The sequence below is a fragment of the Lolium perenne genome, chromosome 1 (genome assembly GCF_019359855.2).
Source record: "Lolium perenne isolate Kyuss_39 chromosome 1, Kyuss_2.0, whole genome shotgun sequence".
NCBI lineage: Eukaryota > Viridiplantae > Streptophyta > Magnoliopsida > Poales > Poaceae > Lolium > Lolium perenne.
Window position 1 is genome coordinate 229358005 of NC_067244.2, and position 21983 is coordinate 229379987.

The 21983-nt window shown below is 49.0% G+C and overlaps 1 protein-coding gene across 1 annotated transcript; it reads right to left on the reverse strand.

Moving 5' to 3' along the window:
• Positions 1-15694: 15694 nt before the first annotated feature.
• On the reverse strand, positions 15695-19206 carry LOC127326805 (chaperone protein ClpB1). The gene is made up of 4 exons (XM_051353600.2): positions 17061-19206; positions 16631-16910; positions 16299-16496; positions 15695-16207 (listed from the first exon to the last, which is right to left on the reverse strand). The coding sequence occupies exons 1-4, from the start codon at positions 19031-19033 to the stop codon at positions 15896-15898; spliced, it is 2763 nt and encodes a 920-aa protein (XP_051209560.1). The 5' UTR covers positions 19034-19206; the 3' UTR covers positions 15695-15895.
• Between the last annotated feature and the right edge of the window lie 2777 nt (positions 19207-21983).

Consider the following 21983-nt stretch of genomic DNA (forward strand, 5'->3'; position numbering starts at 1 on the left):
TTGGGGGCTAGGGTTTTGGGGGAGGAGGAAGGAGGCTGTTGGGTAGTTAACGAGAGGGTTTTACTCCAGTGCTGGTCCTGGTTGTGGTTCGAAATCCTCATGGGCCGAATGGTTTGGTTGCTCAGCGACAGGGTAACGGGCTCGGCTAAGCAGCTGAAATCCACGATCGAGCTAGAGACATTTATTTACCTTTGCTATAAAAATAAAAAAAGCTAGAGACATTTACCTCGAAATATCTTCGTTCAGAAAGTTACATAAGATATAATTTTCAGTTTTATCAAGATTTTTTGATGTTTGTCTAAGTTTTATCAAGATTTTTTATGTTTATTCAGTGTATTGTACTCTGATGCATATACCGAGTTAACCCTGAAATAGTATTTCTACTCTCCAGATCAAACATGGCGTATTTTTTGTTTCATGCTGCATCTAGCTAATTATATTTCCATGGTCGAGCTCAAAACATATTGTCAAATGTCGAGTAGGCATGTGGGCGGGGTCACTGGATTTGGCCCTAATGAAGCTGACTGGATCGACGAGGTCGGAGCCTCCATGGATGATGGTATAAGGTTACTAAATTGTGGCTTCTTGATGTTGCATATGTCTGTTTTACATGCTTCAAACTCGGTTTGTTTTGCCATAGAACACACGTGTAACATGCTACGATGAGTGTAGGCATTTGTTGCAAATATTGTCACCATCCTGCAAGTGTTTTTCCATGGTGTCACAAGCATTTGCCTCGATATTGCATACTTTTGATGCTTTTACTCAACGATTTGTCCTAACTATTATTATTTGTTGCATAAATGTATGTTATTATTGCATGGATGTGTTTGGACTGTTGCGATGCCTTTAGATATTTTTTTACAGAATACACGGTGTTGTAAGTGTGTAACAAAATGGTGCAAGCAAATGTCTATTTTTGCTGTGATGATGTACTAGAGATGATCTTCGGGAAAGGAGGTACACCGGGATAGCAGGTCCCATCCCCTTCCAACATGGAACTTTTCTGTTAAATCCCCCCCCTCCCCCCCTCTTTTAAGCTAAGATTTCCTCAAAGGTAGGTACTTCTGGCCCTTTCCAACAATCTTCTTCTCCTCTGCCCCTACTTATCTTAGGATACTAGATGATTTCCCGCGCGTTGCAGCGGGATGTTCGGTGAATAAATTTCAAGTGTCAATTTTTTTGTGGTTTGCGTCGCCTAGTAGATTGCAAAATATCCATAGGAGACTTCTATTTTTTGATCGAAAAGATAAATCAAGGAAAAATTGGAATGACACCCTCGAGTTATTACATAAATAACTAAATTGGTTTTATGAAAAATGGCTGAATGCCTTGTTAACTAATTTTGAAACATAGTGCTAGATAGAAATATGCATCTTTCACAAACAAATAATGATCATAACTACTAATTCAAATGGATTATTTGAAGAGATGGAACTATATATACTTTAAACAAACATGAACAACTTTGACACAGAGGAGCACTAGTATGTCAGCAACAAATTAATTTTATACTCTCTAGGAAGAGAGACGTTCCACCTTAAGTTAATATTCTCTGTGCCCATATATAAAGCGCTAGCTACAAAATGTTTGGAGAATCCTCCGATCTTCAAGGTTACAATGAATTCATCCTTCTCATTTGTAAATAAATGAATTACATTTTTTTTGTTGCTGGAAGACAAATCTAATACGCAAAGAACATAGTACCTGCAATAAGGAACAATAAAAAGAGAATTGAAAATCATCTTCAGTTTGGACATGAAATAAACAACCAATAGCAGTATTACTCTGTAGTGGACTGCCTACAAAAAGAAACGCTTCAATAGCTACTTACTCACTTCTTGTGAAATGAAAATTTGGTTACAACTTGCCCGCATCTGAAAAATCTCTGAATATTGTACTACCCAAGTATCCAGCACATGGAAAAGCAAAGATGAAGATCAACAACTACTTACCCACCTCCTATGAAATGATGATTTGGTTTAGTACTTTACTGCATCTGATTGCTGAACGTGGTAGTATCCAATATGTAGAAAAGCCAACTCACTTATTTATAGTTCCAGGAACTCTGAAATTTGGGTTCACCACCATACCATATGTGGTAGACACTACAGGCACCTAGAGATATAGTATTATAGTAACTGACAGTCACCAGGGAACAAACGGGAGAGGATGAAGTAAATTGGGAGGTGGACTGGAGGAAGGAAACATAGTAGACAAAGAACGATGGAAAGAGGTGTATATATAGGAGAGAGAATACAAAAGGCCCAAGGGGGAGGGCAGTTACTCGTCGACTTCTTGTCGGTGACGTTTTCAGAATTTTAGCCACTCAAGCTATTTACTTAAGGAAAGTAGATTTAGAAAAGTAATAATTACATGGGGAGACACGAAAAATAATACTAAGCAGGATGATGTGGAAAAATGTGTGATATGGAGCTCTTGATGAGGTGGATGCCTTGCATGTTAAGAGGCCCGCCTGATGACTTGGATAGCTTCCATGTTGAGAATTTCTTTAGTGATTTGCTTCAATTTAGATATTATAGATATCCAACGATGGGAAGGTGGACGATCGAGGCAAACTCCGCACAACTGACACCTAGTGCCACCCAATTTGAGATAGGCGTAGTATAGATGATACAGTTTGGAAATTCCAAGTTCACCCTTAACACTGAATGTATATGTGAAAGTATAGAGATGGTAAACCTAGAGGGGGGGTGAATAGGTTTCTACAAATTTTAATTCTTTCTTTGCAATATTAGGCTTTGCGGAATATAAAGATGAGCCTAATGCAAACTAGGTGAAGCAACCTATATGAAGATACAACTATCTCGAGCACGAAGGCTCTCTCGTGCGCTTTAAATCACAAGTAAGGAGTTCGGTTAGAGATAACCGATAGCACGCGGAGACGAGGATGTATTCCCGTGTTCCCTTGCTTTGCAACAAGGTACGTCACGTTTGGAGGGGTGGAGGTCCCATGAAGGATTCCCCACGCCACGAAGGCTCACCCTATTCTCCGGAGCCTATCCCACGAAGGAATAGCTCACTCACTTGTGGTAGACTTTGAGGTAGCCTCCAAACCTTCACAATCTTGCCCGGAGCAAATCCACAGCCCGGATGCTTCCGGACTCCTCTTGCCCACCTAGGGTTTCCAAGGAACCCTAGGAAGCAAACTTCTCGATGAATACAAGGGGGAATGAGATTTGGCTTGGTAGAACAGTAGATCGGGTCCTCCTCTAGTGATTCCCCGGAGGGATTTGAGTTTGGGTGGAGGAGGAGGGAGATCGGAGGCTTTTGGTGTTTCTAATAATGGAGTAAGAGAGAGAGAGCTCAAGAACAGCTTGTAGTATGTTGCCTAACCCTTCCAAGGTAGAAGAAGGGGTATTTATAGTGTTCTTCAAAATCTGGCCGTTGCCACTTGCCACCTCAGCATTTTTCCTCGACAAATCCGGTCGACCGGGCCACAGACCGGACAGCCCGGTCCAGAGGCCGGTCAGACCGGATTAGTGACCGGAGCTTCTTTGCGTCGTCCTGGCGCTTCTCCGGTTGGTGGCCGGTTGTCGCTCGGTTGCCGCCTTGGCCGATCGGACGGGCGCCGGACCCGGGTCGAGAGCCCTGTTGACCGGGCGCTAACCGGATCTCGCTGGTTCCTCCTTTGGAGCAGGTTGCCGCTCGGTTGACCGGCCAAAGACGCCGGACTGGCCGGTTGCTGGCCCGGTTGGACCGGGCTGGTGACCGGATTTCTCCTGTAACCCCATTTTGATTGTTGTTGAAATGGGGGGTCTCCTTTAGCCTTCTTGTTCCTTTGATACACCATTTACGCCTCATTGCCTAATACCTGAGATTATCCTTATAAACATATTAGGCCAAATACTTTAGCACGGTGTCATCGTTACCAAAATAATGGATAAGGGTGAAATACCCTTACAATCTCCCCCTTTTTGGTATACGATGACAAACCGAGCTAGAGTCACAAATAGATATTATGATAAGCTCTAAACCTTGATTCCATATAAGATATTACGAAAGCTCCCCCATAATGTGTGCACTTGGAGAATTTGCGTTTGAATGCAAAGTGCACCATTTGTGAAACATGAGAAGCTCCCCCAATATCTTTAGGAAACAAGCATGGTATGGAGATGTGCATATCAAGATATATAAGCATAGCACACATAATCATCCTAACATAGAGTAGCACACATAATAGTCGTCCATACACATCCATACACGAATTATTGGAAATAGCAAATGGTTCTTGAAAAACTCAAAGTAAACAAGCACAAGCCATATAAAATCCAAATAAAGCAACTCCCATGGCTTGTGGCAATCAAAGAACCCCGTGGTCCTAGACTCTACTCTCTTCTCCCCCTTTGGCATCGGAACACCAAAAAGGCGAAGAAAAGAGGAGAGATGCTATCGCACCCATCAGTAGTGACCAAACCCAAGCGAGGAGGAGCTCTCGCGTGCATCATCATCACCCGCATCATCATCACCCGCATCATCATCTCCCGCATTATCATCAGCATCATCAGCAGTAGGAGTGGGAGCACGAGCAGTCCTAGTAGGAAGAGCACCATGAGCGTACACGGAGAAGTCGAAGTTCTGGAGCATCTCATCGGTAAGAAGAGGCATCTCCCACTGAGGTGCTACCACAGGCTCCATCTCAGGTCCAGGAGGAGGAACAGGGTGGTTCCTTGAGGCCATGAATTCATTCTGGCGCCTCCGTGTCTCCTGAGTTATAGAAAGGGTCTGATGTGCAACATCATTGCTGTTCTTGCACATTTGGAACATGCATGTGAAGAATCGAGCGGCCCCATGCTGGGAGCGCCGAGAGTGACTGGAGCTAGCATCATGATCATGGTGTGCCTTGGAACGGCGCTCAGTGTTGGGCATCATGGAGGGAACGTCTGAACGAGTGGCCTCCTGAATGGGAAACCTGAATGGGTCCATGATGACTTTTTCACCAATAACATTCCGAGGAGCGGGAACAATGTAGTTGATGAGCCGCTGAACATACTGGGCGTAGTTGGGAGTCATGCGGTCCATAATTGCTCTCTTCAGTTCACTGTAGATAAGATCACAGCCATCAATCTTCCTTACCCTGTCAGGATGACAATAGTACATCAAGTTGAGGTGATAGTTACGGACTTCATCGTGGTCGCGACTTGCCGATGAGGTTCTCACGAACAGCTTAGCAAGTACCAGATAGGAGTAGTACATCCCAGAGATAGTGGGAGGTCCGTGCGAAGGGTTCGCAGGATAGCGTAAAGAGATATCACCCTAGTAAGCCCGGACCGTGGAATGAATCTTGTACCCTGGATCACTGTCATCACCACAACCCATGGCTGCACGGAACTGAGAGTAGGAGCATGAGTACTTCGTCTTGCCGGTCATCCAGGTGAGAGTGCGGGCCTCATCATCATGGAAGAAGACGGTGCAGTGAAACTGACGGACAAGGAGGGGACAAAAGGTAGGATCATCTTGGGTATCATCAGGCTTGAGGCACACAAGGTCATACAAACCCAGATTCTTCAAGGTTTGAACCACAAAACGGTACTTTTTGGCTTCATACAAGACAAGCTCGTCAGGGTTGATGGCCTTGGGTGATACAATATTACCATGCTTCATATACTCATGAGAATCATAGAAACCCTCCTGCAGGGCTGCTTGTGTGTTGGTCCAGGAAGGCCTTGTCCGCACGAGTGTAAGTTGGCTTCTCAAAGCGATACGGATTCACTGTCCTCCATTCCTGCCACTCAAGACGGTTTGCAGCCCCAACATTGATGGTTGGCACTACCTCATCATCCTCTTGGGCAACATGCTTATCCTTGTGCTTGGTAGCAACAGACTTGGTTCTACCCCGAGCTGAGCTGCCAATGTCAGTACCTTGATGAGCTTGAGGGGGTGCACGACTACTAGAACGGCGGGGAGGATCAGCCGTCCTTCCTCGCTTGGCAACACCGCCACGTGGTGGCTCACAATTCCAACTATCTGTGACTGTGAAAATAGAGCAAGGATAGCGAGTGGGGTAAGTGTACATGTCATCGCAAGAGAGAAACCAAAAGAGCATAGCATATATCCAAGTGTAGTGATGAAATTGTGCGAAATCGGGCAACCGCGCAGAGGTTGGCCGACAGCAGACCGGACAGGCCGGTTTGCGCCCGGTTGACCGGGCCACGCACCGGGCCGGCCGGTTGAGCGGCCGGTCGACCGGGTGGGTGACCGGGTCTGTCGAGTTGTGATGTTGTGCCCAGATTTTCTACCACAAAATCATGCAAAAGCTCATAAACTTGAATATAGACTATAGCAATATAGTGGAGAAGTGCATTGTGGTGTGAGACACTCTAAAGGCATGAGGACTTTACAAACCCTAACCCTAACCCTAAGTTTTCTCAACTTTCCTCAATATGTGGCAATGGGAGAGGGAAAGCAAGAAGGAGAGGGGATAGAAGGGAGATTTACCCAATGACATTGTCCTTGTTTGCCCAAGTGAGCAAGAAGAACACGTGAAGAGGGCTTGAGGGCCAAATCCCCAAGATCTCCCAAACGAGCTTGAGAAGGACCAAATCCTTCGGTGAAGAAGCTTGAGAGACCCCGATCTATGGTTGGGTGAAGTGTGGGGAGGAACTAGCGGTGGGAAGGGCCTAGGCTGTGGTGGAGATGGTTGGGGCGCCGGCCATGGAGGTTGGAGATTGGGGAACAATGGGGAAGATGACCCCAAGGGGTATCCCTTCCCCAATATATAGTAGGCGCGCGACCGGTCAGGAGTCCGGTCAGACCGGGCTGGTGACCGGCTGACCCGGCCCAGACCCCGGTTGCCGCCCGGTCAACCGGACCATCCGGTCAGGGACCCGGTCCAGCCGGGCCAGGAACCGGCCAGCCCAGAATTATCTAATTTTGCCTCGTTTTTGCCCCTATGCTTTGTGTAAATGTGTGTGAGTGCTCAAATGATGACATGTACATATAGATAGATAGATGATGATGAGATGAGCATAGACAAGGGGTTGGAAACACAAAGTTCTCTAGGCATACCCATTGGAGAGAAAATCCAAACAAGATGTGAATAGCAACAATGGGCATGATTCGAAGTGTATATCAAGAATCATAAGTCGTTTTGGAAATGATGCTCGCAATAAGATCATTGGGCCTTATATAGTCAAATCAATTTGTAATGAAGGCTCAATGAGGGGCGGGGGATTACTCCCCCTATGTGAAAGCACAAATGTCATGTGACCGCGAAGAGACATGCTTGGGTCCATATAATGACATTGGGTCTATTTATGTTGCACACATAGGTATGCATCATACCAAGACATGGTAAGATGACTATCCCCATATGTGCTATGCATCTAAGCTAGATAGCAAGATAAATGCAAGAATATAGTGCAAGAAGTTAATCAATCCAAGTTTTTAGGATCAAGAATACCAAGTTCTCCTCTCAAGTTAACAAAGCGGGCTTCATCCAAAGGCTTAGTGAAAATATCCGCCAATTGGTAGGTTGTTCCCACATGAGTGAGATCAATATCCTTATTGGCAACATGATCACGTAGGAAGTGATGGCGAATGTCAATATGTTTGGTGCGACAATGTTGAACCGGGTTATTGGCGATCTTTATTGCACTTTCATTGTCACAAAGAAGAGGCACCGTACCAAGAGACACACCATAGTCTTTCAAGGTTTGCTTCATCCATAACAATTGAGTGCAACAAGATGCCGCGGATATGTATTCGGCTTCGGCGGTGGATAGGGCGGAGTTTTGTTTCTTGGATGACCAACTCACCAATGACCGGCCAATAAATTGGCAAGCCCCGGAGGTAGACTTCCGATCAACCTTATCACCGGCCCAATCGGAATCCGAATAGCCAATGAGTTCAAAGGTTGACCCCTTTGGATACCATAGCCCGAGAGTAGGAGTGAGAACAAGGTATCTTAGTATCCGTTTGACCGCCACTAAATGGCTCTCCTTGGGAGCGGATTGAAAACGAGCACACATCCCTACACTTAGCATAATATCCGGCCTAGAGGCACAAAGGTAGAGCAAGGATCCTATCATGGAGTGGTATACCTTTATGTCCACATCCTTCTCACCGTCACATGAACCAAGTTGCCCCTTTACGGGCATGGGTGTCTTCATTGGACTCGCATTGGTCATGTTGAATTTCTTGAGCATGTCCTTCACATACTTTTCTTGAGAGATGAAGGTGCCTTTTGCAAGTTGCCTCACTTGGAAGCCTAGAAAGAACTTCAACTCTCCCATCATGGACATCTCAAATTTCCTAGTCATCAATAGCTCAAAAGCTTTGTTATGATTGGGGTTAGTTCCACCAAAGATAATATCATCAACATATATTTGACATATAAAGAGGCCACCCCCTTTAACCCGCTTGGTGAAAAGGGTGGAATCGACCGTACCCATGCAAAACCCATCATGTAGTAAGAAATCCCTAAGGAACTCATACCAAGCACGTGGAGCTTGCTTGAGACCGTAGAGTGCCTTATGGAGTAAATACACGTGGTTGGGTCGGCATGGGTCTTCGAAACCCGGGGGTTGAGCTACATATGCGGTTTCTTTTAGGGGACCATTCAAAAATGCACTTTTCACATCCATTTGATATAATTTGAAATTGTGGAAAGATGCAAATGCAAGCAAAAGACGAATAGCTTCAAGACGGGCTACCGGCGCAAAGGTATCCTCAAAATCCATACCTTCTATTTGGGCAAACCCTTGCGCCACTAACCTTGCTTTGTTTCGTATAACAATGCCATTCTCATCTTGCTTGTTCTTAAATACCCATTTGGTCCCAATGACATTGATGCGATGATCCTTGGGTCTCTCAACTAGAGACCATACTTCATTACGAGTGAAACACTCCAATTCTTCTTGCATGGCAATTACCCAATCCGGATCGACCAAGGCTTCATGTACCTTAAGTGGTTCAAAACTAGATACAAAAGCATGATGTTGACAATAGGTGATAAGTAATGCATGGTGTCTACGAGTTACCACTCCTCTTGAGATGCTACCAAGGACTTGATCCACTTTCATGTCACTTGCCCTTGTAGCGGCCTTGATCTTCCGAACGGTTCCTTCATGATCAATGAATTCATCTCTTGCTAGTACTTGATCATGAGGGACCACTTGAGCTTGATCATGAGTTGAGAATGTTTCTTGATCGTCATCATGATCTTGCTCCATGGAATGAGGATCTTCTTCTTGTTCTTCGGATTGAGACTCATCTTGAGTAGAGGATGGTTCTTGAGTTGCATTTGATGGTTCGGCTTGAGTTGAGCTAGGCTCCACTTGTGGCGTGCTTGAAACATCTACTCCATCATCTTGATCATCATTATGAACCTCCATGGGCCGGATGTGTCCAATGCCCATATGCTTGATGGCACTAGATGGATCATCATCATTACCTCGCAACACATGGAACAACTTGCTCCACTTGGGAGCCATTATCCTCCAAGAACACCACGTCACAAGATACTTCAATAGTCCCGGAGGACCGGTTGTAGTATCTATAGGCGTGAGAGTTCTCCGCATATCCAACAAATATACCCTCTATGGTTCTAGTTTCAAATTTACCGAGCTTTCCTTTGTTGTTCTTAACAAGGCATTTGCATCCAAAGACACGAATATACATGACATTAGGCTTGTTACCGGTAAGGAGCTCGTATGGGGTTTTGTTGTGGAGGGGACGGAGGAAGAGCCGGTTGGAGTAGTGGACGGCCGTAGAGATGGCTTCTCCCCAAAAGTTGTGGGGTGAGTTGAATTCACTCAACATGGTTCTTGCCATCTCAATGATAGTCCGGTTCTTCCTTTCAACAACACCGTTTTGTTGAGGGGTGTATGGCGCCGAAAACTCATGCTTGATGCCCTCATCATCAACAAACTCTTGCATAGTGTAGTTCTTGAACTCGGTGCCATTGTCGGTCCTAATTGCCTTGATCTCGGATTCATACATACATTGAGCTTTCTTGGCGAAGGTGATGAACTCTCTATGGGTCTCGTCCTTAGACTTAAGGAGAAAGACCCAAGAGTATCTTGAGTAATCATCAACAATGACAAGTCCATACTTGCTCCCACCAAGAGTATCATAATGTGATGGCCCAAAGAGATCCAAATGAAGGAGCTCCAAAGGCCTAGATGTGGTAACAATACTCTTGATGGGATGCTTCTTCTTGAGTTGTTTTCCGGCTACACATGCACTACAAACACGATCTTTCTCAAAAGAAACGCCGGTTAGTCCCACAATATGCTCACCCTTTAGGAGTTGTTTAAGATTCCTCATGTTAACATGACCAAGGCGGCGATGCCACAACCAACCTTCGTCATGCTTGGCCGCCATTAGACATGTGGAGAAGGAGGGGCTCTCTTTCGAGAGGTCAACCACGTAAAGGTTGTTCTCCACATATCCAACAAGGACCAATTTGAGATTGTCACTCCTAAAGACTTGCACATAATATTTAGTGAAATATGAATTGTAACTGGCATCGGCAAGATGATATATAGAAAGTAAGTTATAGCCAAGGTGTTCAACAAGCATAACCGTCTCAAGGCACAAGTCCTTAGAGATTGCTACCTTGCCATACCCAAGTACCTTTCCCTTTGAGTTGTCACCAAAGGTAATGCTTGACTTCTTGTTGATATCTTCAATGAATTGATCAAGCACACCTTTTCCTCCGGTCATATGATTGGTGCATCCACTATCAAACACCCATTTTGGACCACCGGAGGAATACCCCTACAAAATCAAGTAGAGGATTTAGGAACCCATCGATTAATGGGTTCCTTTGCAATGGCAACAATATCTTTTGGTACCCAAATTGAGTACTCTCTATAAGCATAGCCATTAGGAGGGCCAACATAGTTAGCATAGACATCACCATAATAATCAACAAATAATGCATAGTGATCGTTTGGCCCCGTGCGGTCACCACTAGTGGCTTTGCCCTTTGAGGCTTTGCCATTGTTAGTGACCTTCTTGTTCTTATCTTGAGCGGGTTTCTCCTTCTTGTAGTTGTTCTTCTTGTGGGACTTGGGAGCATATCCAAGTCCATACTTTTGATTGTTTGACCTTTGCTTACTCAAGAGGTCATCCAATCCCATCTTGTTCTTGGCGGTGGTGAACTTTGCAAGTTCCTTTGTTAGCCTAACATTTTCCTCAAGAATAGATGTTTGCTCACAAGAAGATTCATTAGGATGATAGTCAAGACCATATTTGGTCACCAAGGACTCAAGATATGCATTGGTCTCAACATGCAAAGAAAGTTCCTCTTGTAAACGAATATGTTCCTCAACAAGTTTAGCATGCTCACTAGTAAAGAAAATGGAGGAACAAGCAAGCTTTTCAACATCAATGGGATCCTTCATTGATCCAAGAGCCTTTTTGTAGGATTCTTGAAGTAGATCATGGTTCTCTCCCAGTTTCTTGAGCTCATCCTTGACAAGCTTGTTAGCTCTTTCAAGGTGGTCAAGATCCCTAGTGAGAGAAGCATGAGCAACTTCAAGCTCCTCCTTTGAGGCATTGAGCTCTTGGGTCAATAATTGAGCCCTATCAATAGTTTCTAGGTCCTTAACTTTATCAAGTTCATAAGTTTCAATTTGTTGCTTAAGGCCTTGAGATATGCACCTTTCGGTTTTTACCTCTTGTCTTAGGAGATTGAATCTCCGTTCCTTCTCATTCAATTGATATTCTAATTCCTCAATGGACTCATCCTTTTCTTTGAGTGAGTCCATCAAGAAATCAAACTTGACAAGAGCTTCACCACGAAGGGTGCATCTAACATCATAGAGTTCCTTAAGCACAATTAATTCATCTTGATTTTCGTTCTCATCATCTAGAACACCAGATAGGGAAGGTGGAGGTTCCATTACCTTGGTTTCCCTTGCCATAAGACAAGAGCCAATGGTTGTAGATGAGGTAGAGTCATCGGAGTCATCATCTAGAGTTATCCTTGCCATGAAGGAGGATCCAACATCATTCTCCGTGGAGTAGTCCTTGGAGTAGTCATATGTAAAGAGTGACCCGGGCTTAGAGAAAGCCAAACCGGCCACCCCGGCCTCCTTCTCCTCATCTTCCTCTTCATCTTCGGACAAGTACTCGGCCCCAACAAAGGCTCTTCCCTTGTTCTTCTTGTATCGGTCATTGATTGGGTTTGGCTTCAATCTTGGCTTGACCCCTTTGATGAATCTTGGCTTGTCCACCCTTTTCTCATAAGGGCACTCATTTGCAAAGTGGCTATCTTCATCACAATTGTAGCAAGTTCTCTTCTTCTTCTTGTCATTGAGGAGCATAGGGAACTTAGCCTTGTACTTCTTGGCAAAGAAAGCAAAGTCGGTAGCCATGTCACTAGTTGAGGTCATCTCTTCCTCTTCTTCAATCTCATAGTCTTCCTCTCCTCCATGATCGGCCCTAGCCTTGAGAGCAAGATTGCGTGGCGCTTCATGGTTGTATGAGGCTTCATCAACACGGTTCATTGCCATGAGCCTCTTTCCCGCTTTGGCCATGTTTTCATTGGCGGCCACATAGGAGACTAGATCATCGGAGTTGAGGTCGGCACTCTTGGTCATGATTTGTAAGTTGAGTGCAAGGTTGGTGTCTTCTTTTTTGACGGCAATCATAGCAATGACCTTGGACTTTATGAATTGTTCATTCATCTCGAAGCCATCATTGTACTTCTCAACACCGAGTCCCTTGACCCTTACTCTAATAGCACCAAGTCTTGCATAAGCATCGGCCATGGACTCTCCTTCTCGAATCATGAATTGATGAGCCTCTTGCTTTGCGGTCTCATAAAGAGCGGATTGGATCAAATCGGTTCCCTCTTGGAGTACTACGATTCGATCCCACAACTCTTTAGCGGACTCTATGTCATTGACTTGATCAAGGAGCTTGCGGTTGATGCCACTCCTAATCTTGTCACGGGCGGAGGCGTTGAGTTGACGGTTGTAGAATTCGGTGGAGGTCAACCGAATGGGATCTTGTGGCTCCCGGTATCCATGAACAATGATCTCCCACAACTCCACGCTGCAGCTGCGAATATGAGACTCCATAGAAGATTTCCAAAAAGGAAAGTGAGTTCCATCAAAATGGGGAACATTCCCACTATGGTTTATATGAGGCATGGGTGAAGTGTTTTTGGGATATTCATGGTTGACTTCGCGATAGCTCTCTAGTGAGGCCGAAGCCGTACTTGGAGGCCCACTAGTCAATTTCTTAAGCATGGTAGACATTTCTGCCATTTGGCTTTGTAGCTCATCCTCCTTTTTCTTCTTCTCGGCATCATATGCCAAGAATCTAGATTTCATCTCTTTAACCGAAAGGTTAGAGTTTTCATCTAGACCCTCGAATAGTTTTTCCATCTCACTCTTAAGGCGGTGAAGCCCTTAATAAGAGTCCAGGCTCTGATACCAATTGAAAGTATAGAGATGGTAAACCTAGAGGGGGGTGAATAGGTTTCTACAAATTTTAATTCTTTCTTTGCAATATTAGGCTTTGCGGAATATAAAGATGAGCCTAATGCAAACTAGGTGAAGCAACCTATATGAAGATACAACTATCTCGAGCACGAAGGCTCTCTCGAGCGATTTAAATCACAAGTAAGGAGTTCGGTTAGAGATAACCGATAGCACGCGGAGACGAGGCTGAATTCCCGTGTTCCCTTGCTTTGCAACAAGGTACGTCACGTTTGGAGGGGTGGAGGTCCCACGAAGGATTCCCCACGCCACGAAGGCTCACCCTATTCTCCGGAGCCTATCACACGAAGGAATAGCTCACTCACTTGTGGTAGACTTTGAGGTAGCCTCCAAACCTTCACAATCTTGCCGGAGCAAATCCACAGCCGGATGCTTGGGACTCCTCTTGCCCACCTAGGGTTTCCAAGGAACCCTAGGAAGCAAGCTTCTCGATGAATACAAGGGGAATGAGATTTGGCTTGGTAGAACAGTAGATCGGGTCCTCCTCTAGTGATTCCCCGGAGGGATTTGAGTTTGGGTGGAGGAGGAGGGAGATCGGAGGCTTTTGGTGTTTCTAATAATGGAGTAAGAGAGAGAGAGAGCTCAAGAACAGCTTGTAGTATATTGCCTAACCCTTCCAAGGTAGAAGAAGGGGTATTTATAGTGTTCTTCAAAATCTGGCCGTTGCCACTTGCCACCTCAAAGATTTTCCTCGACAAACCCGGTCGGCCAAGACCTGACAGACGGCCGGTCCAGAGGCAGTCGGACCGGATCGGTGACCGGAGCTTCTTTGCGTCGTCTGGCGCTTCTCCGGTTGGTGGCCGGTTGTCGCTCGGTTCGCTTGAGGCCGATCGGACGAGCGCCGGACCGCGGTCGAGAGCCGATTGACAGGCGCTAACCGGATCCTGGCTCCTCCTTTGGAGCCGGTTGCCGCCAGTTGACCGGCCAAGACGCCGGATCGATTCTTGGCCCGGTTGGACCGGGCTGGTGACCGGATTTCTCCTGTAACCCCTTTTTGATTGTTGTTGAAATGGGGGGTCTCCTTTAGCCTTCTTGTTCCTTTGATACACCATTTACGCCTCATTGCCTAATACCTGAGATTATCCTTATAAACATATTAGGCCAAATACTTTAGCACGGTGTCATCATTACCAAAATAATGGATAAGGGTGAAATACCCTTACAATATGAGAATCTGATATATAAGCAATTAAGTAAACAACCACTCGCGGGCGAGTCGAGGATGGTTCAAGCATAAGTCGTAAGCCCAAACTATACTTCTTATAAAGCAAAATCACACTAACTGCAATTAATCTTAGTCTATTTCTACATGTAAGTCATCCACATGATCTATTCTATTAGTCAATCAAATGTCCATGTCATCTCCACTAACATTCATTATTGATGTATCCTTGCATGTATGCTATCTATGTCACCATCTTTTTGATTAAAATGTTCACATAGCTATTTTATAGCCATTAAATATTAAAAAATAATGTGAATTAAATTTAGCATCTCAACTATTTTGACCAATTGAATAGTGCATACTTCTATATAGAATTCATATTACATATGTTATACCATTTCAACACGGGAGGTATCCTTCTAGTTCTTCTGAACTTTCAAGACAACTTTCTCGAGAAGCAGCCCTCAACCGCCCCAAAATTTAGAAGTTGTACTTTCCTAGCTTTTTGGAGAAGCTGCCATAAAAGTTGGTTAACGGTGGCTTCTTTAGAATGCTAGGGGAGGGTAGTTTCTTGAAGAAGCCAAAAAAAAAAAGCTATAGGTTAATTTGATGGTTACTAAATAATTTTATGGGGTATACAATAAATCTTTCTTATGTTCTTTGTCATCCATAGGTGATAGGTGTAGGCCTCTCAGAAACGTTTGTCCTGACAAGTACTTCATCCAACAAGTTGTCTTCATTCAGCAAAAAGTCGCGGAACAGAGAATCCAACGAACAGAACAACAGCCCTTTCGCCACATGGTCAGAAAAGCTCCCACGTTTCAGTAGATTTTTTTGCTCAAATCGATGGACTTAATTGATGTTTCAACACAAGTCCAATGAATTCAAACGGTTACGACTCACAAACTCATATCTGATGAATGTCAGTCTGGCAGTTGACGTATATGAAATTATGATGCAACCGAACGAATTGTGTAGAACGAACTCGACTGAGCGCTAGCTAAGAAGTATACTCACAAAACCGTTTTTTTTTCCAGGTCAGAATCGAAAATACGAAAGGAGAAATATGTATTCCCACAGGCCACAGCCAACAGGCTTGGTTGGACCTTACAGAGTTACAGGACTACAGGAACCATGTTCTTCCCCATACAAGGCATGCAAACAAACGAAACAACATCAACTAAGAAAAAACAACGGGAACCGCATCTTCTTCACGGCTGGCTGTGTCACGACCTTGGCTTCACATGACTCTTCAGACGTCTTCGTCCATGCCGTCCTCGTCCCCGTCCTCCATGATCCGCATCTTCTTCACGGCCTTGGCCGTCTCGCCGCTGACGGCGCCGTTGGGCACCTGGATGAGGATGTCCGACCTCTGCCCCGTCTCGGCGTTCACCAGCCCGCCGCTGCGGTCCACCCGGTAGGCCAGCTCGTCCTTCTTGGGCGGCGCGGCGGCGTCGATGTACACCGTGCTGTTCTCGTCGATCTCCTCCTGGATCAGCATCTTGGACAGCTGCGTCACCACCCTCTTCTCGATCCACCTCCTGATCGGCCTCGCGCCATACACCTGTTGCCACGGAAAATAAGTTCAGAGTGAGCGTCGAAACAAACGTTCAGAAACTTCGTGGTGGGGAAAATCGGTGGATGCTGCCACGTACTGGATCGTAGGCCAGAGACAGGATGACGTCCAGCGCGGCGTCGGTGACTGCCAAGGCTATGCCCCTCTCGGCGAGGCGGACGGCCACATCCTTCATCTGCAGGCGAGCGACCTTCCTCAGCTGGTCATGGGACAGGGGATCGAAGATGACGATCTCGTCCAGCCGGTTCAGCAGCTCAGGCCTGAAGTGCTTCCTCACCTGCATACAGACGGATCACACGAAGTTCAGAACCACATTGCAGATGGAGGACCACATTGCAGATCGAGGATGCTTCAAGAATGATACACAACCATGGTTGTTCTGACACAAGGGGAATCGATTCTGGTTCATACCTCCTGCATGACGAGCTCGCGCGCGACCTTCATGGAGTTCTTGCCGAGCATCCCGGCGAGGAGGTGCTCGGCGCCGAGGTTGGAGGTCATGATGATCACTGTGTTCCTGAAGTCCACCGTCCTGCCTTGCCCGTCGGTGAGCCTGCCGTCATCGAGCACCTGGAGGAGCGTGTTGAACACCGCGACGTGCGCCTTCTCCACCTCGTCGAACAGGATCACGCTGTACGGCCTCCTCCGCACCTGCTCCGTCAGTTGCCCACCCTCCTCGTGTCCAACGTAGCTGCATTCATTCAGAAGAACGAAATTGGTCAGCACCCAAATTCAGTCATTGTTTATACAGTTACAAATTCAGTATTTGTCTATACATTTCCAAATTCAAAATTGCAGCCAAGATTATCTGAACATCAGTGAGAGTGTACTTAGTACTTACCCAGGTGGTGCTCCGATGAGGCGAGCGACGGAGTGCTGCTCCATGTACTCCGACATGTCGATGCGCACCATCAGGTTCTCGTCGTCGAACAGCTGCTCGGCGAGGGCCTTGGCGAGCTCGGTCTTGCCCACGCCAGTCGGGCCGAGGAACAGGAAGGAGCCTGTGGGCTGCTGCGGCCGGCCAAGCCCTGCTCTGGACCTGAGCACCGCCTCTGCGACGGCGTTCACGGCCTCCGTCTGCCCGACCACCCTCTTGTGCAGCCTGTCGGCCATGCCGACCAGCCTCTCCTTGTCGTTCTGCCCGAGCCGGGTCACCGGGATGCCGGTCCACCGGCTGACCACCTCGGCGATCTGCTCCGGACCGACGGTCTCCGTCAGCATCAGGTTCTCCCCTGTCTCGCCCTCCAGCTTGGCGATGGCGGCGTCGATCTCCTGCAGCGCGCCGTACTTGAGGTCGGCGACGCGCGCCAGGTCCATCCGCCGCTCGGCCTCCTGCAGCGTGAACTGCAGCTCCTCGCGCCGCTGCTTCAGCTTCCGGATCTCGTCGATTCTCTGCTTCTCCTTCCTGTACTTCATCGTCAGCGGCTGCAGCTTGTCCCGGAGGTCGTCCAGCTCCTTCCTCACCTCCACGAGCCGGGCCTTGCTGGCCTTGTCCTTCTCCTTCTCCAGCGCGTGGAGCTCCACCTCCAGCTGAATCCTCTTCCGCTCCAGGTTGTCGATCTCCTCCGGCTGGCTGTCCAGCTGCACCCTCACGTTGGCGCACGCCTCGTCCACCAGGTCGATGGCCTTGTCCGGCAGGTGCCGGCCCATGATGTACCGCGACGAGAGCTGCGCGGCGACGACGATGGCGCGGTCCTGGATGCGCACGCCGTGGTGCCCCTCGTACTTCTCCTTGAGCCCACGCAGGATGCTGATGGTGTCGGCCACGCTCGGCTCCGCGACGAACACCTGCTGGAACCGGCGCTCGAACGCCGCGTCCTTCTCCACGTACTTGCGGTACTCCTCCAGCGTGGTGGCGCCGATGCACCGGAGCTGGCCCCGCGCCAGCATGGGCTTGAAGAGGTTGGCGGCGTCCATGGACCCCTCCGTCCTCCCGGCGCCGAGGACGAGGTGTATCTCGTCGATGAAGAGGATGACCTTCCCCGCGGCCTCCTCCACCTCCTTGAGCACGGCCTTGAGCCGCTCCTCGAACTCGCCGCGGTACTTGGCGCCGGCGACGAGCGCGCCCATGTCGAGCGCCACGAGGCGGACGTCGAGCAGGTTGCTGGGCACGTCCCCGCGCACCACGCGCTGCGCGAGGCCCTCCACCACGGCCGTCTTCCCCACCCCGGGCTCGCCGATGAGCACCGGGTTGTTCTTCGTGCGGCGCGACAGGATGCGCACGACGCGGCGGATCTCCTCGTCGCGGCCGATGACGGGGTCGAGCTTCCCGGCCTGCTCCACGAGGTCGCGGCCGTAGGTCTTGAGCGCCTGGAAGCTGGAGTCCCCGGAGGCGGACTCCACCTTGCGCCCGCCGTCGGCGCCGCCGCCGCCGCGGAGCTTCTCGAGCTCGTCGCGCACCCGGGAGGCCGACACACCGGCCTCCTTGAGGCAGTCGGCGATCTGCGCGTCCTCGAGGAGGCCCAGCAGCAGCTGGTCGACGGCGAGGTGCGAGTCCCCGCGCTTCTTCTGCGCGGACTGCGCGCGGCGGATGGCCTTGATGAGCGCGGTGGACGCCGGCACGGAGTCGGGCGGCGGCGACTGCGACGGCAGCTTCTTGAGCGCGCCGGCGAGCACGCGCTCGAAGGAGTCCCCCGCGGACGGGTTCCCGCCGGACGCCTGCGCGACGGCCTGACGCAGGATCCCGGCCTTGTCGGACGCCAGCGCCGCCGCCAGGTGCAGCGGCGTGATCTGCGCGTGGCCGGCGTCCGACGCCGCCTCGTGCGCCGCCACCAGCGCCTCGTTGGTCTTGTGCGTGAAGTTGTCAGGATTCATGGCTGCTGCTGCTCGATCGATCAAGAAAGTTGTGTTTGCTGTGTGATTGTTGAGATCAGGAAAGTGTTTGCTGTGGGATTGCTTCGACTCTGGTTGTTCAGGATGGAGTGAGGCCGGAGAGCGGCGGGCATAAGAAGGTGGGAGCGGAGAGTTCGCCGGAAATCTAGAAGCTAGTGGAAGCGGCAGGAAACGGAAGCGGCGAGATGTCACCAGAGTCTTCGTCTGGCGAGCTGGGCCGCGCGCCTTGGCCACCGTTGGATCTTCAGGTTCAGTGCCGCCGATGCGCGACGCTTGCGAATGCGGTTGTTTAGTGTCGGCTTGTCCTGGCCCCCGCATAGAGGGTAGTCACTGACCGTGGGGTAAGGTGAGTCCACGAGCGGGTCCCATGTGCCATTTATGGACATTTTATACAGCTTATTACATTCCATCCACCTAGATAAAGTTCACGGCGTCATCGATTCAGGGTGTGTTTGGTTGAGCTTTTAAAACCAACTTCACGGCTACAACCGTACAATCTGAACCAAACGGATTTTTTAGGTGCTAGATTTTCCAAACGCCCCAGCTTCCCGTATGTACAAAATAGGCAGTCGCTCGCAGCGAGTCCGATCTAGCTTCCATCGCGGTAGCTTCTCAAAACTAGACGATAATTACCCACTGCCATCGATAAGTTGTAGGGAAAATTTGCTATAGGACACTGTTATTTTCTGGCGTTTGCCAAAACACACCGCTCGATTGTGTGTTTGTCAGAATGCAATTCTGATTTTGTGACACGTTTGCAGGAAACACCACCTCGCCAAAAACGGAAAGTTTTGCACTTTTACCTGGGATGACTGGTTTTGGAGTGAAATTGCATCACTTTCCGTTTCGGCCAGGTGGTGTGTTTCGCAAATGTGCCATGAATTGTAATGATGCAGCGATAATCGGGTGGTGTGTTTTGGCAAATGCCAGAAAATAACGGTGTCCTGTAGCAAATTTTCCCTAAGTTGTACCGTTTCGTTCCCGAAACAGAGCAAAGATAGACAATCCGCCTCTATCGATCATCTTCTCCAAAGAAAAGTCTGTGGGCGCTAGGGTTGCGCTGCCCATTGGCCCGCCCGCCGGCGTCGATTGCCTCGTCTGGCCGGCCGGCCCGCCTGCGGCGATTGCCTCGTCCGGCCATCCGGCCCCAACTCGACCCTGCCCCGTCTCACTCCAGAATCCCAACGCCAATCCGCCAGGCAGCCGATCCCCTCCGACGTCTGTCTCCCGACGCGAACGCTGTCCCCAACTGGCCGACGCGGACGTCCATCTCACACCCGACGTGAAGCGCCACAGTTGCTCCTCTCCCTAATCTCTGGTATCTCCCTCTCTCATGGGCAGATTGTCTTCTCCCATTAATTGGTTCGGTCAGTTCTTGGTTGAAAATATCACATTGATTTATCCCCTTTGTCGTTGATTCTCATTGCCGATGTTGAAACGTGTGAAGATTATCTGCCCATGGGTATACTTTATGGGTATATCAACGGCATGGCCTAGATCCGGCAAGGCCGGGTGGCCCATAGTTGGTGGTGAGGCATGTGGCCCATCGGGCGACCCAGTTGCTGTAGATCATGAAGGATGAAGTCGGCCAGAACAGGAAGCCGGATCTCAACCGACCTACGAAGGAGGCCGGATCCGTGACAGCCCATGAAGTATCCGGATCCAGCACGTACTTGAAGGAAGGCGGATCCTTGACGTACACGGCAAGACATTGTACCGTAGTTAGGCAACTTGTATTCCGGCTAGGACTCTCCATGTAAACTCTAGATCTGTGTGCCTTTATAAGCCGGATCCTGGGAGCCCTAGAGGGACAACCACAACTCATTGTAACAACGCGAGAGCACCCAGATAATTCCAGACAAGCAGCAGTAGGCCCTGTCATCGTGCAGGTGTTCCGAAGCTGGGTAAATCGCGTACCACCGTCCCGAGAGCACTCCGCCCTATGGCCCCTACTTCTTCTCCCCCTCGTGAGGATCCCTCCTCCGGGGTACCGTCGATTAGGCAACGACAGTTGGCGCCCACCGTGGGGCCTGTGGTGTCTGGAGGCCGGAACCGGGAGGGTTCCGTCATGGGAAGCTACGACGACACCATCGCTGTGGGGCACGTCCTCTACGCCGGAAATCTGCCGATCGTCCCTCCGGATGAGTGTTGGATTCCGGCTAGGACAAACCCCGTCAAGCTCTCCATCGTCCCAGTTGGCGGCATACACATCTTCATCGGGGAAACCGTCGATTCCGACGGAAACCCACTGGTAAGTAACGCAGACGCGACCGCCGCAGAGCCGGACGCCGTCGCGAAGATCCGATTCGAGATGAAGGAGCTTCCCAAGGAAGATCCCGCCTCGGATCCGGGATTTTCAAAGCCCACCCAATCCGCCCGAGCAGAAACAACGGTGGAAGACCAATGCGAGATCCGCTGGGTCTCCTGTGTTAGAAAAGCAGAGGTGCCACTTCGTACACTTCTTGGCCCATACCGTCGGAACCGGCCATCAAGAAAACGGAGCTGGTCTGAGCGGTGTAGAAGCACCGGAAAACGACGCGGATCGGATCGGGCCGAGCTGTCGGAGAAAGCGAAACTCCGGTTGAAGAGTCGATTTTGGGCAATCGAGCCCAATTTCCGGAGATACCCTCCATGGATGCGACGAGTTTAACCGCAAGCTAGGGGAGTACGGTTTCGGTGATCAGCCTGAAGTCGACTCCGCCAGCCCTAAGGTGTTCTCGCAACCGTAGCAGCGCTGGGACAACCTGGATCAGAAGAGGCAACCAACCAATCTGACCCCCAGCCATCCCGCCAAGGATCTCCAATGTCACGGGAGCGACCCCGCAGGGATTCCTCCTCGGAGGAACTCCTGTCACCTGAAGAGATGGTTGCACGAGCAGTTCTTAACAAACCTATAACCCCGGGCGACGCCGCAGATCCGGAGGCTCTAGAG

What these genes read in the sequence shown, in the direction of transcription:
- LOC127326805 (XM_051353600.2), bottom strand. Translation starts at nt 19,033, where the DNA reads ATGAATCCTGACAACTTCACGCACAAGACCAACGAGGCGCTGGTGGCG. An exon ending in CTCATCGGAGCACCACCTGG is followed by an intron (nt 16,911 to 17,060) that starts GTAAGTACTAAG and finishes GAATGAATGCAG; the next exon opens with CTACGTTGGACACGAGGAGG. An exon ending in TGTCTCTGGCCTACGATCCA is followed by an intron (nt 16,208 to 16,298) that starts GTACGTGGCAGC and finishes CCGTGGCAACAG; the next exon opens with GTGTATGGCGCGAGGCCGAT.